The sequence below is a fragment of the Vipera ursinii genome (assembly GCF_947247035.1).
Source record: "Vipera ursinii genome assembly, chromosome: 1".
In the NCBI taxonomy this organism is placed as follows: Eukaryota; Metazoa; Chordata; class Lepidosauria; order Squamata; family Viperidae; genus Vipera; species Vipera ursinii.
The window spans coordinates 127,678,770-127,694,037 of record NC_139512.1 but is presented as its reverse complement, the minus strand read 5'-3'; the positions used below and the strand labels follow the sequence as shown (position 1 = coordinate 127,694,037).

The window sequence follows — 15,268 nt, the reverse complement described above, 5'->3', positions numbered from 1 at the left end:
ATAATTCTATTAAAAAAATAATAGGTAAATCAATCCATTGATGGTATATTCAAAAATGCACATTTATTCTAATACTGCATTACATCTCCAATATAATAGTGTTTTCCAATCTTGGCAACGTTAGGATGCATAGGGGATTCTGGGAGTTGAAGTCAACACATTGTAAAGTTGCCATGGTTGGGAAATTGATTGATTGATTGATCACTGAAAACCTATTTATTTGAACAGGACGGCCTGGTTTAAGGGTTTGGGGTATTTTTAATTATTTATTGTTAGGGCTTAATTAATTTAATCTTATTTTAACTTTTGTATGTAATGCTTTTATTGCCCTGTACACCGCCCTGAGTCCTTCGGGAGAAGGGCGGTATAGAAATTCAATTAATAAATAAATAAAATAAATTGATTAAATTTATATGCCGCCCTTCTCCCCAAGGACTCAGGGCGGCTCACAACAATAAAAAATTAAAAAACATAAAATACAAAATTTAAAAAAGAATTAAACAATGGATGTAATAAATAAATGACAATTTAACCCAATAAAAGCCAAATTTAAAACCATAGTCAGTTAATATTTCCATTTAAAGAAATAAAATAGTGATTACTTTTAAAAACCCAAATTAGTAAATCTCAAAGAATTCTTAATGGACTAAATAAATTAATATTATTTATTTTAAAAGTTTAACATTTAACTATATATTAAGAGATTGGGAGGGGGAAATCTTAAGATTATTTGATGGTCTATGAAGATTTATTCATCTTCCAAATACAATGGGAATAGTGCATAGAGTATTTGTTGTTGTTTTTTTTAAAAAAAAAACTATCGCCTTTAATTTTTTGTTGATCAGTTGTACAAATTGCTTAAGCTTTAATTTCGATTCTTGGTTCTGTTTTCACTAAAATTTAACCAGTAAGTACACAAATATAAAACAATCACAATAATTGGAACTACTTAGATTAAGACTTGAATAAGCTAGTTCACAAAAATACTATTAGAAGTAAGTTAAGAAATTAACAATATATTATTGCAAGTTTCTTACGAAGTTGAAGAACTTTGCCATAGTGCTTACACTTCTTCCTTTGAAAAATTGAGAATATGTAAAAGTAGTTATATTTAAGCATTATTGTAAAAGAGTTTAAATCTCCTGTCCCTCTTTTCTAACCATAATACACAGAATTTGTTTGACTTTCTATTATAGCCTCATAATAATTCTTAAAACTTGTACCCAATAAGAATTAAAGCAGCCAATGGCCTTATTAATATTCCAAGGGGCTGTGAACTTATGTAATGATGGCTTTCATTCTTGTCTTTTGTGCAGACCGGTTTGGGCTTGGCCAGCCAGGCAGGTTGCCTGCCTCTATGAATGCAATGCGAGTTCCGAACACAAGCACAGATCTGGAGACTGCTGTGGCAGATGCATTGGTAAGAGGGAAAGCACAACATGTTACCAACTCCAGAAAGTTACTTGAAGTTGCTTTCTGTACGTACGTTTTCCTCTCCTTAATCTTATATGTGTTCTATTAAATGAGCCTGTATGTGTACATGTGAGTCTGCTTAAATCTTTCTTTAGGATTTGGGAAGATGTGAAAAGTTGAATTGTTGGCATTAGTGCAGTGAAATGGAGAAGATGAGTTTCACGGTCTGATCCTGATATTTTATTTGTGGAAATAAATCTTACTGTTTGTATACATTATCTTTCAAGTGAATGCATTATAATAGTGAAACCATCTGTGTCAAATGCTCACAAATGCCATTATGAAGAGAATTAACCAGTCTCCTAGTATAAATGGTGAATAATACTTATACTGGATGTGTCAGTATGTGCAATATGTTCGCTTCGTGTTCCAGAAATGTGTTTTATTCTTATTAATTTGTCCATTTTGGAGAGTTAAAATTTATAGTTGAAATGTCTATTGAGAATAAATTGCTTTGTCCTACCCTAGGGAAAGTTTGTATGGGTTACCTTGACAAAGGCTCCTGTCATTAATTCTAGAGGTTTCTGATCAGGGTCACTTGTTAATTACTATTAACAATAGTTAATAATAATTAGATTATGGGTTGATTGATCTGCACCTGTTGGTTGGTCTTTGGATGATTTGCAATAATAAAACACATTTGTGATTCTTAGTTATGTAGCAGTAAAAGGAATACAATTCCAGCCATCCCTTTTCAATTCTGAAATTCTATTAAATATAAGAAAGTTTTGTGTACAAAAATAAGATGAAATAAAACATGTTCCTGGACTTAAACTTCATTAAATCTATGTACCCGTATATACTTGAGTATAAGCCGACTCGAATATAAGCCGAGACCCCTAATTTTACCCAAAAAATTGGAAAAAGTTATTGACTCGAGTATAAGCCGAGGCTGGGAAATGCAGCAGCTCACGGTAAATTTCAAAAATAAAAATACAGGTAGATAACAATAAAATTGCTTTAATTGAGGCATGTGGAAAAGAGGGTCAACAAAAACAATATATTATCAGTATATTCAACAAAAACAATATATAACATTAAAGTATTAACAGCTCTGCAAACAGGCCGTGGCAGCTTTCCCAACAAGCGGCACCGCTGCCCATTCCGAGAGGTGCGCGCGCACCTCTCCGAACGAGCAGAGGTGCGCGCGCACCTCCCCAAACCTTTGGAGAGGTGCGCGCGGACCTCCCCGCGAACGGGCAGCGGCGCCGCTGTTTGGGAAAGCTGCCGCGGCACGTTAATTCTCCCCTCCCTCAAGTCAGAGTAGTTGTCTTACTACATATTGCAACAGGGGAAAAATATGCACTGCTGTCTGAACCCCTTTTCCTAGAGACAATTGCAGCATCCAGACATTTAAGATGAATCAAGTCAATGGGGCTTCCTTGGTAGCAATCAAGATCATAAAGATCATAAAGATCATAAAGGCTGCGGTCCTACATTGCTCAGTCGACCCAAAGCCCTATCAACCATTTTATGGCTGGCGACGAGCGGGAACGCAGCTGTAGTGTGGAAAGCAGCTTTGCAACTGATAAAAATATTCCCCAGTAACCGAAGCGCCGTGAACCGCAGTCCCCGACACTATTAACATGCAACCAGTGTGGGTGCAACTACTGCCCTTCCCCCTCTCCCCACCCCATATCGCGGATCTCTTTTCCTTGGCAGAGTTATCTTGGGAGTCGCTGCAAGCAGCAAATCTTTTTAAGATGTTTCTAACAGAGGCTTGAGAGTGGGGATGAGGAGAGGAGCTACACCTGGAGGGTTGGGAATTATTTTCTCCTTTATTCAGAATTACGGATCCATTTACTTCCAGCACTGGATCAGTGGTGCCACCGCCGTTGCCATGACACCAGGAGGGGCAGGGACCCCGCGATTTACAACCCCCCCTTCCCCACCCAAACAAGCAGCCCCGGGAAAGTGGCTTCGGGACTTCTTTTTCTTGCTTCTAAGCGTAGGCACCAATCTGAGAAAAGTAACGCACGAATCTTTCTCGTCTCCCGCCACACCTCCCATTGGCGTCTGCTACGGCATACATAGGAAAAGCAAAGTTAGCTGCTGCCGCCGTGTCTCCAGCCAGGCTAGTAGGTAGAAGGGGCGGGGCCCCCCTGGCGGCGTCGGTCGATCGGAAGATGCAGCCGGTGTGTGGAGGGCAGGCCCCCAAGACGAGGTGGGCCTGCACTAGTGGTGTGCGAGGATGGCGGGGGTGGCTCCCGTGGCGAGGAGGGCGCGTCCGTGGGGGGTGAGGGCCTCGCGCCATGCTGCGAAGAGGGGCCCTGCCGAATGTCGCGCCCGTAGGCCGCAACAGCTGCTGCTGCGGCCCGCCTGCAGAGCTGCCGCCTTTGGCAGCCTGCAAACGTGCCGCGGCAGCTCCCCCAAAGAGCGGCACCGCCGCCCGTTCGTGCGGAGGTGCGCGCGCACCTCTCCCAAGGACGGCGGCGGCTTTCTGATGTCTCCGGCTGGAATCGCGCCCATTAGCAGCAGCGCCAGGAGCGTCCGCCGGGGCAAACGAGGGGAAGGGCGGCTCCCCCAGCCTCGCAGATCCTCGGGAGCGGCAAGGACCGGGTTTCTGCTCGGAGGGAGGGGGGAGCGCAGCTCGCACGGTCCGGCTTCGTCCTCTGGCCTGGCCCAAACGCCGCCTCTCTCGCCCCCTGTGCCGGGGCCAGGGGACAGGCTGGGCACACAAGGCGTTGTTCCCCTCCCACAGGGCAGCCGCGGAGCAGACAAAGAAGGGAGGGACGTGCTCCCTCCTTCTGCCTCCCACTTTTTTGTTTGTGTGACGGAACCAGTTCCGTTTGCCGACCCCTGCACTGGAGTATAAGCCGAAGTGAAGTTTTCAGCCCAAAAAGTGGGCTGAAAAATTCGGCTTATACTCATGTATATACGGTACTTTAATATTTTCAAATTCTCTTGTACTCTTGAAATTAAGAGTCTACTTAAAAGCAAAAATATATAAATAATTTTATAAACAATTATAACAGATTGCATTACTGCATCTCTGATTGCAGATGATTCTATGGACTAGGTTTTAAGTTCATATTTACTGAAAATTACTTTTGACATTTTGCTGTTAGTCGCAAATGTTGGAGATCCAGAGTGGCAGACAATATATGGAAGGCTCTTAGCATTATGAACTATGAGTTACAAGATAATGTACAAATAGAATCTATTGTCTCTAAATATGTTATTGGGTAACACAGTGCAGTGAAAACCTGCATTCTCATCCACTAAATGATCCATAAATACTATATGAAACTGAACTTTTGCAGATTATTAGGAAGCACATGCTACATGCATATTTTTGACATTATTTTATAGCAGAAAAAAAGACAATTTGAACATTTTTTTTGCTTTTCTGCTGAATCCAAAATTGCATTATTTTTCTTCCATTAGCACTATTCATAAAGACCGAACGTGTAATGAATTTACAAACTAAGAACTAAAAAATAATAAAATATTAAAATTGGAGCCACTTGGCTGACGAATGTTTAGTTTCTGATTTGATAAAATGAGGTTTATTGGATAAAGTTATTGTAACTATAGGTTGATAACCAGGATTTTATTAAATACAGGTAATCCCCACGTTATGAGCGTTCCCTTTGTGAACGTTTGAAGTTACACAATAAGTGCCCCCAGTGCTTATGAGCAAGTTCCGAAATGATGAATGTTGCCGCACCACAGCAATCATTCACCCTTATGAATGACCACAGTGATACTGCAACATTCACCCTGGTTGTTCCCTCCCTCCTCACCCCTGTCACGGGTCTCCCTAGGCACTAGACCTTCAATACTCACCCTGTGAAGATCGAGATCCTTCGCTTTCTTGGCTGCTCCAGGCCTTTGGTGCAATTGTAGAGAATGGAGGCCTAAAGTAATGCAAGTTCACGCGAGATCACTGGGACGAGATCTCATGCTACTGATCTCACGTGATCTCATGTACTTTAGGCCTCTGTTCTCAGTAACAGAGAATGGAACTAAAGCTGGGGGATGCTTCCGCGGAGGATGGATTTGGGTGCTGGAGGCCTTTTCCAGGCCGCTGCAACCCAGACTTGAGGCCGGGAGACACTTCTGTGGCCCTCTGGAGGCTGGATCCGGCCGCTGGAGGTCTTTTCCAGACTGCTGCCACCTGGAACTGAGGCTGCAGAACAGTTGTGTGTGCCTCCAGCAGCTGGAGGCCTTTTCCAGGTTGCTCCTCCCCCCCTCTGGAGGGTCTGTAAGAATCCCAGAGCCTCAGATCCAGGTGGCAGCAGCCTGGAAAAGGCTTCAGACGCCCGAATCCGGCCTCTGGAGGCATACGGAAGCATCTCCCAGCCTCAGATCTGGGTGATAGCAGGAACAGGGGCATAGAGAAAACGAATCTTCGATACCTCATGTTCAGTTAGTGAGCTGTGTGCGTCTTAACAAGCAGGGAGTGAATCACATTCGAGGTACGAGATTCACTCCTACAAGTTTTCGAGTTACGAATGGGCAGGCACCATTACATTCGTAACTCGAGGACTACCTGTATAAGAAAAGGTTGCCCAGCAATATATGATTAATATAGTTATATAAATTACATGGTGTTGAAGATCTCATTCATAGTCCTGTGAAACAATATTTCCAACAACTACAGTTCCAGTTCTTTTTCATCAAAACTGTCATAGAATTACATGTGGAATTTTGGAAATGCAAGAGTAGGTTGGGAGCTGATTGTTGATACTCAAGTGACTTGATTCAAGTGACTTGAGCTTGGATAAGTTGGCTATAGGGTCTGGAAGAAATGAAGGCCTGCTGTCCTTAGTGTTGGTAAATGTGGCTTTCTTCTGGCTTATCTTTGGCTATAAACCTCAAAGAAAAAAATCCTTTACCTAAGATACTTTGCAATACTGTGATTTTAGAAGGAAGATTATAATTCTAGCTCCTGCGAGTAGAAGATGCTCTGACTTTTCTACCTACTGATAACCATGTATGAAATCATCCATTGGTCCAATAGTCTTTTTCTTTTGCTTCTTGAAGTTATAACTTAAATAATAACAACAACAAATTTTGATATAATTTTAAATGATAGCAAATACCTTAGGATAGAGAACTGAACTTTTGACCCTGAAATGTAGCATTCATACAATTGCACGTAACTTCTCCTTTAACAAAAATTGTGACTATTTTAGGAATTTTACTACAGTACAGTGTATATGTTTTCCGTTTCACAATTGCCGCTGTGTTCTAACTTTCATTGATCAGAACTATTTAAATCAGTGGTCCCCAGCCTTTTTGGCTTGGCAGCCTGGCGGAGGGGTGGAGAGGAGAACCAGGCCGCACAAGTGACAGGCTGACATCAATGTGCACGTGCAACTTGATTTGTGCAAGTGGTGGGCCGGGACACACATACACTTGCGTGCAATTTGATTTGCGCAAGTTGAGCTGTGCACGTGTCTGCACACAAGCCAGCTCACCGCTCACACAAGTCGAGCTGCGCACACGTGCACACCGGTCCACCACTTGCGTGTCCCTGTTGCGAATAGGCTGTGGTCCGGGGGGGGGGGGTGGTCAGGGACCCCTTATTTAAATGATACTGTTATTCTAATTTGTAGTATTTGCCTTATTTTTCTCAAATTCTAACTAGTGTGATGAGCACATTTGGTTAATTTCACTTACAAAGAGACAAACTGGTTGAGAAATTCACAAAAGGATATATTTAATGATGTTTTGTTACTTTTTTTTAAAGAAACCCTCTTTAAAATTTACAAGTTCCTAAAATGTGATGTGTAAAAAAAATGTTCATCTCCATCTTTTTAGAACTTAGCTGCTTTTTGCTCTGTGTTGTTGATCACCATCAACAATTCTTTAACTTTCTTCAGCTGTTCCCTTGCCTATTTGCCTTCACCTCTTATATAAATATTCTAATAGCCTTAAAGGAATATTTCTCTCTTCTCTCCTTTCTTCTTTTTTGGATTCAAGATACTTTGCTTCACAGTAAAAGCTGTATTTCCATTAAAAAAAGATGTAAAACAAGTCCCTTCAGGCCAAATTCTCAGTGCTGGCCAAGGCTGATTGTTGTACCTGTAAAAAGAGATCAACTGAGCCTGGCCCAAGGGGAGTTCTTTTATTCCTACATCACTGCAGAGAAAGACCTGTTGACAGGGAAACCAAATAAACTTTGAGACACAGGGAATTTATTCAGTAGTAGAGAGAGTAAGCTATAAGAACTGAACTCTTAACCCTCACAGCATATTTGATCATCTTTAGTGACAAAAGAGCTTTTGGAGTTTAATTCCAGGAGACGAGGGAATATTTCCAGACTTGGGAATTGGTATCTATTACAGTAAACTGTCCTCAATGGCACCTAGTAAATAAATAATAACTATGTTAGATCTCATTTTTCCCCCTGAGAGTATTATATAGACATAAGCATGACATGAAACATAACATCCTACAGCTGAGAAAGTAACTCATCAATTTAGACATTGCAATTGCTGAAAACTAATGATGTGAGGCCAGAAACATATGCAGCTGTGGTGCAAGCCCTAAAATAGGCTTCATACAAAAACACAAAATTTGTGGGGGACGGAATCCTAGCTTTACCCATATACAATATATAAATCCATCCTGACCTATCCACTGTGGACTTTACCCTCAGGAATACTAAGTCTTCCCCAAGCGCCCCCCCCCCCCCCCAAATATAGCCCGTTTCTGGCATAACATATTAATATCGCCTTTAAAAAGCCAGAATTCTAAATGCATATTACTTGTGTGCATGCATTTTTTGAAGTCCTTGGCCGTAGGAAGATGAGAACAGTAGAATGCACAATTTGATGCCTCTGTCTGAGCTCATTTTATATTTCTTAAAAGAAACTGGCTGAATTTGTATTTTTAATTTGCTAAGACTCATTTGCTTGTGTTTTTGTTGCAAGAAAAATGCCTGCAGAAGCTTCTGACATAATTTTCTATGCTTTTTCCCACCCTTCAATATTTTCCTGCATACAGCTCTTAGGAGACTCCAGAAGCAAGGTACTAGTGCCATCCTGACATTTTTTTTCTCCCTGCCTCTTTCTTTCTTTCTTTCTTTCTTTCTTTCTTTCTTTCTTTCTTTCTTTCCTTCCCTCCCTCCCTCCCCTTTTTTTGCTTCCCCTGTTACAATATGATATAGGTCTGTAATTATTTTGATACCTTTATGTCCAAGCATTGCATCCTATCAAACTACAGAACTTTGGTGCCTTCAACATGTTTAGTATATCTGTCTATACTAAAGTCAAGAGAACACAAATTCTGCCATATATATATATGGATCTTTGGTCATTCAGGTTTTTTCCCGCGTAGAATTGAAGGTGTAGGCTCCTACACCTTCAATTCTACGCGGGAAAAAAGACGAATGACCAAAGATGATCCACATACAAACACCCGCGAACACACACACACATATATATATATATATATATATATATATATATATATATATATATATATATGCCACATATAAAATATATAATTTAGTTAATGTATATAAATAACAAGCTTCATTTATTTTATTTTTAAAATATTTGTATTATCTTGTGCAGCTGCATTACTAGTTGCCCAGGGCCGCAGGTTGGACATGCCTGATACAGACTTTCTGAAAATTATACAGAAAATATACAGGAAGGTAGAAAAGATATGGAAATAGGTTTAGGAGGTTAATTTATATTCTGTGATGAAGAAATGGTAGCCACAGAAAAATATTTGATAGTAAGACTCAGGTTCTCATTAGCTCTATGCAAAGCCTTCAGGCGAGAAGCTGCATAACAGGTGAGAGCAACTATGAAGCAATGTGGCAATACAGTCAAGACAGCTTATCAAGCAGTTTTTTAAACCTGAAAAAAAGACATGGCTATTTGAAAAGAGCAGCTTTAAATCTGCTCTTTCATATTATAATGCACCTCTTTTGAAGAATTTGCATAATTCCTCATCACTTAAAACATGCCTTGAGGGCGTGGGTGTCTTTGTCTGGCACTCACCTGGATTTTTGTTCAGAATTAAACAATAATTTAACATGATCAGGATGATTGTAGCTGAGTTGTTTCGTTTGCAAATGTGGGATGCTTCGGGGGGGGGGGGGTTGGGGAAGGCCCGGGAACCCGGCGCGTGTGTGGAGACCTGCTAAGGGCCAGCTAGAGGGCCCCCTAGTGCACAGAACCTGCTGGAGGCTAGGAGGCCTCAGCCTTGTTCACACCTCACAATGCCCAGGAGGCCCAGGCCTGCTCCCCAGCCTGCACACCTGGGAAAGGCCCAACAAGGCACATAAATTGCTCTGCTTATCTTTGCATGTTTCTGCAGCTTCTGATGGGTGCACAGATGCCACCTCATGCCATTCTGCAAATGAGCACCGGCTCACAATCATTTGGAAAGCTAAAGGCTAGAGACTCACTCTAGCCTCCCAAATGATCGTGCTAGTGAATGCATTTATTGGAAAGGTTATGAAGAGGGTCTTTTAGTCTTCTAAACCATCACATGAGCTGGCACCATTCTCTTTCTACCCTAGGCTAGAAAGTTAGTGAACATGATTATTTGGACAGCTAGAAAGAGCCTCTTTCTAGCTTTCCAAATGATCACCAGAGTTGGCGCCAGTCTCATATTAGTTCAGAAGTCTGCGTCTCCAAATCACACAATTTGGCATCTGCTTGCAGAATAGCATGAGACAGTCTCTATAGGAAGGCTGCATATTGCATCGGCAAAATGTTCCTGTCGACTGAGGCAGAAAAACTCAAAGGTAAGTGGGCAAATTACGTGTGCTATCCCTGTAACAAATTGAGGTCTCCTGGGCATAGTAGGATGGGGAGCAGGTCCAGCCTCTAAGCCTGCAGTAGATTTGTGCACACTGATGGATCTGGTGGGCAGCTGAGCTGGGGCACCCCTCTGGTCAGTCCTAAGAATGGACAGGCTGCCAAGCACTTAATATTCATTCTGGGGGCAATGGCTGTAACTTTGTGTAAGTCCCTTTGTTTAGCTCTATTATAATTTTAATGAATGGTGATTAAGCAAGGAATAACTGTACTTTAGTGCAACCGTTCAGAACTGCTAAATCCAATATTTATTTCCCCCTCCCACCAGAAAAAACAGGTGAGAAGAAGGTATGAACCATGTGGGATGTATTCTGATGATGATGCAAACAGTGATGCCTCCAGTGCTTGCTCGGAGCGGTCCTATGGTTCCCGCAATGGAGGTATCCCACACTACCTGCGACAAACAGAAGATGTAGCTGAGGTCTTAAACCACTGTGCTAGTTCCAACTGGTCTGAAAGGAAGGAGGGGTTAATTGGCTTGCAAAACCTATTGAAGAGCCAGAGGACATTAAGGTGAGTGCATATTTAATTAGTAACTATTAGTATATTTTGTACCTGTTCTTTATCAAGTCTTTAAAAGAGTTCCATAAATTATGAAAAGTTAATGCTTCTTCTAATTCATCAATATTTTCTTTACTATTAATCTCAGTTGTATGGTATGTTTTAGATAGCCAGCATTTTAATGATGGGACTGTTTTTTTGTTACTCTCACCCATTGTTATCATTATTTTTAAATCCAATTTATAATTATGATGAACAATTGGAATGAATATCATAGCAGAATAGCTTTCCTACTTGGTGATAACGATATTGTAGATATTCAAAGCTGTTCATATAATGGAATGTATTTAGGAGCCTTTTCATCTTCTTTTTCCCTTGAATAAATTAAGAAAATAGAGAAGATTTTGAAAAAGTTGAGCTGTGATTTAGAACATACTTTGTAATGCTGTAATTCTGTCCTCTTTATTAAATACAGGTAGTCCTCGGCCTACAACAGTTCACTTAGTGACCGTTCAACGTTACAATGATTGTAGCAAAAGTTACAACTAGTCATATTACTAATTTAACAACTGCAGTGATTCACTTAACAAACGTGGCAAGAAAAGTCGTAAAATGGGGCAAAAGATAATTTATCAAATTTCTCACTTAGCAACATAAATTCTGGGTTCAAGGTTGAGGACTACCTGTCCAGAATTGAGCAATTTATGGTTGGCAGCCTTGCATAATTTTTTTTTCCAGTCCAGAAATATATCATGCGTAGATGCTGACAGACAGGAATCATGCTGCTAAAGATATTTATTTTGCTGTAGTAGTTAAGGTTCTGACCTAAAAATCAGAAGATTGTGAGTTCTTATCCCACCTTATGCCGGAAAGCTGACTGGTTGACTTTGGGGTAGTCACATCTCTCAGTTCAGCCCAAACCACCTCACAAGGTTATCGCTTGCAGGAAAAATAGGAGAAGGAAGGAGAATTAGATACATTCCCTTGAGTATTAGATACTCAAAGTTGGGATAAAAAAACTAGTAAATAAAAATAAAAACCTGAGAAAGCAAAAAGATTTTGAATGTTTTGCATCATCCCCTTTGGAGATGTCATCCACATCCCTCAGTAATCAAAAATAAACAAGAGAGCAAAATGTGTATCCAGATTCAGGGCATCTGAATGAAAACTCTGGGTTAAAGAAAGCCCAACAAATATGTAAATAGTAACTTTCCTAATATACATATGAAACAGTATGCATAGAGAATTATGGGACACTGCCCAAACTTGCTTGGTGGGGCCCTAGTTTAGAAAAAAGTTGAACTGATGATTAAATACTCTGACATTTAAAATATACAGTTTAACGAGAAGACGTTTATGAGAAATGATGTAAAATGTTCAATGAATTCCAGTTCTGTTATTCCTGATGAAGCTACCTCTTGTAATTTCCTTGGCTCAGGGCAAGTGTGTTGAAGTCCAAGACAGAGTGTCCAAGAGAACTGAAATTACTTGTTTTGTGTCCCATTTGTTCTTTTGTATTACCATAAAACACAATTGAATATAAGCCATGGGAGTGAGTTGGATACCAGAAGTGCACTATCCAAAAATCAGTGGGAGAACATTTTAGTTCTCTAGAACTCTCTGTTTGAGACTTCAAGGAGGCAATCCTTCAGCTGTGTGTTTCTGGAAAAAAGATTGAACCTAAGACTTTCCTTCAGTAAAGAGAAGAAGGAGTCATCTCAATATGTAAGGAGAACATACTGCAAGGCAGATCAGTTCTTTACATGGGGCATAGTTAAAGCACATTTTGGCAAGACAGCAAAACATTTAAAGATAGAGGGAACCAACCTTTTGATTTGCCTGGCCTACATTGAGAAGATGAATTGTTTGAGGCCGTATAATTAATGTATATAAAGCACATAATGATGTTAAAAGTTTATGATCTTGTGGGGTCACATTACTAGCTGTCTGGCGCTGTGGATTGGACATGCCTGATTTAGATTATATCACAAATGTTAGAAGGCTAAAGTATAGTCTCTTAACCTTATATTGAAGTCCTCTCATCTGTTGAAATTAGAATGAAGTTTCCTCGTCTATACTCATTTGCTGGTTTAGAAATAAATGATGGGTTTTGTATATACATTTTTATTGCTATCTTTTGCCATTTCTAATGTTCTACAATAATTTGGGTTGGGGTTTTTTTGTTTGGGTTTAGCCGTGTGGAGTTGAAAAGGTTATGTGAAATCTTCACACGTATGTTTGCAGACCCCCATAGCAAGGTAAATTTTAATATATATGCACATTTTATTAAAAATCCATAAATGTTGGAGGTTGGGTTATAAATAAATGATTGAATTGAAATAATAATCATAATATTTCAACTTTTGTGCTAAATAGTTGTTTAGTTTTTGCAGTTTTCTGGTGAATTACTGAGATATTTTAAATTCCATTATTAAATCATACAAGTAGAATATTATCTAGAGGAGAACATTCCCTTTAAATGTAGGAAGATAAATTATTTCAAAAACATTGATTGCCTCAAGAACTAAACAGTTGATCTTGCATATTATAAAAATATTCTTTCATAAAGTTATCTTAAACTTTCTGTGAATGCAGTTTATCTGAATGCAAGGGAAACTGCCTTAAAGCAATTTGCTTTGATTTTTTTTTGTATCAGTTTACTAATGAATGGTTTGTTTTGTTGCATGGCCTGTTTTGCGGTGGAATTCACAACAGAGAGTAAGTCTATTTTCCTTCCTCACTCCCATCACTTAATTTCACTTCTTTTATCTATTTAATATGAATCATCCAGTACATCCTGGTACTTCACAATATTAACATGGATGTCAAAATCATCCCTATTAATGCAGGTCTTGTTTGCCTTTGATTTTCATCATTTTTGTGTTAATCATGATGTTAATAATTATGTAAATCATGACTTCCCGTTATCTCTTTTAACTTAAAGGTTTTCAGCATGTTTCTTGAAACCTTGGTAGACTTCATCATTATTCACAAGGATGATTTGCAGGACTGGCTCTTTGTTCTTCTGACACAGTTACTCAAGAAGATGGGTGCTGACCTGCTGGGATCAGTGCAGGCCAAAGTGCAGAAAGCTCTGGATGTAACAAGGTAGTGTATCTGCTAAGTAACTGGGGATAACTTGCTGACATATTTTTTTACATAATGCAAAACCAGCTTTCTCAAACCTAGTGCTTTGCAGATACGATGGATTGCAATGTTTATCATCTCCAGATAGAATAGCTATTATTTAGTGTCTCATAAATTGAGTCTGTCAAGCCACAACCATGAGCCTCTCATCTGATACAACTGTCCAGACAGAAATTGGAAGAATTTTTCCTCATTTAAATCCCACATCAAAATTAGACTAAACTAAGAATACATGAAAGTAAAGTCTTTGAAGTAAACCAAGTTCAAAATAGAGTATCTACCCATGGATTGCTTCTTTTTACTAAGACTTGGTTCCTTTATCTGTCCTCCTTGTGGCTTAAGAACATACACAATTACTCAGAAAGTTGACTGAAAACTGGGGGTATATCTTATTTATTTTTATTTCTTAAACTCTGGCATGCAACTGCTATATATTTAATTTTTCTCTGTCTGAGGAAAACACTGGTTATATTTAAATCTTGGAACTTGTTCTCATGCTCCCTTTTCCCTTTCCATTGTAGAGATTCTTTTCCATTTGACCAACAATTTAATATTTTGATGAGGTTTATCGTAGATCAGACCCAAACGCCAAACCTTAAGGTAGGTGCTTGCAGTTTCATTGGGAAGTGAGTATGTCTGAGAGTAAAGTCAAGCATAATGCTTAAATGTAGATAAGTGGAGCAAATACATTTTTATTCTTGGTTATATTTTAAGGGTTTTCAGAAAAACTAGAGCTGGCTCTTTTGCGGCAAGCAATGGTTCATAAAAAGATTGGGCTGAGAAAAGTTTTTTTGCTTTGGAGTTTGTTGCGTTATCTTTATTTACAAAATGTATTCTATTCACTTCAGGTAAAAGTGGCAATATTAAAATACATTGAATCCTTGGCTAGACAAATGGATCCTACAGATTTTGTAAATTCCAGTGAGGCTAAACTTGCAGTTTCTAGGATTATTACCTGGACAACAGAACCAAAGAGCTCAGATGTAAGAAAGGTGAGTCAAAGCAATGGGAGGCAATAATTGGTGGAATTCTTGTAAATTCATTCAAAAAAAAATTAAGATTATATCAAAGGGATAAATTCATTCAGTTGGACTCAAAATCTGCTTTTGCTGGATAAATACATTCCTTCCTTTGGTAGAAGCCATTTGCTCCAACCAAATATTTCAGTTACATTAGTGTAACAATTTGCATTGATCCCCCCTCTCTGCAGTCTTCTTTGTCACTCCTTTCCCCTTTTTTTTCTGGAGCACTGGGTAAATTTTCACATTGTGTGGAAGGGCATGCTAAAGAATGCAGATTGAGACTACTTTTCAGTTAGTGGAAGCATTTGAGTGGAATTCAGTTCAGGGAAGATTTAT

The 15,268-nt window shown here is 39.5% G+C and overlaps 1 protein-coding gene across 1 annotated transcript in view; it reads left to right on the top strand.

The window, feature by feature from the left end:
* CLASP1 (cytoplasmic linker associated protein 1) overlaps positions 1-15,268 on the top strand; it is a 219,041-nt gene that overhangs the window by 152,922 nt on the left and 50,851 nt on the right. The window contains exons 22-28 of the mRNA XM_083349903.1: positions 1,317-1,420; positions 8,431-8,454; positions 10,531-10,775; positions 12,958-13,021; positions 13,708-13,871; positions 14,432-14,510; positions 14,759-14,902. Of these exons, the coding sequence (XP_083206029.1) occupies positions 1,317-1,420; positions 8,431-8,454; positions 10,531-10,775; positions 12,958-13,021; positions 13,708-13,871; positions 14,432-14,510; positions 14,759-14,902 (824 nt within the window). The remainder of the gene's footprint in view (positions 1-1,316; positions 1,421-8,430; positions 8,455-10,530; positions 10,776-12,957; positions 13,022-13,707; positions 13,872-14,431; positions 14,511-14,758; positions 14,903-15,268) is intronic.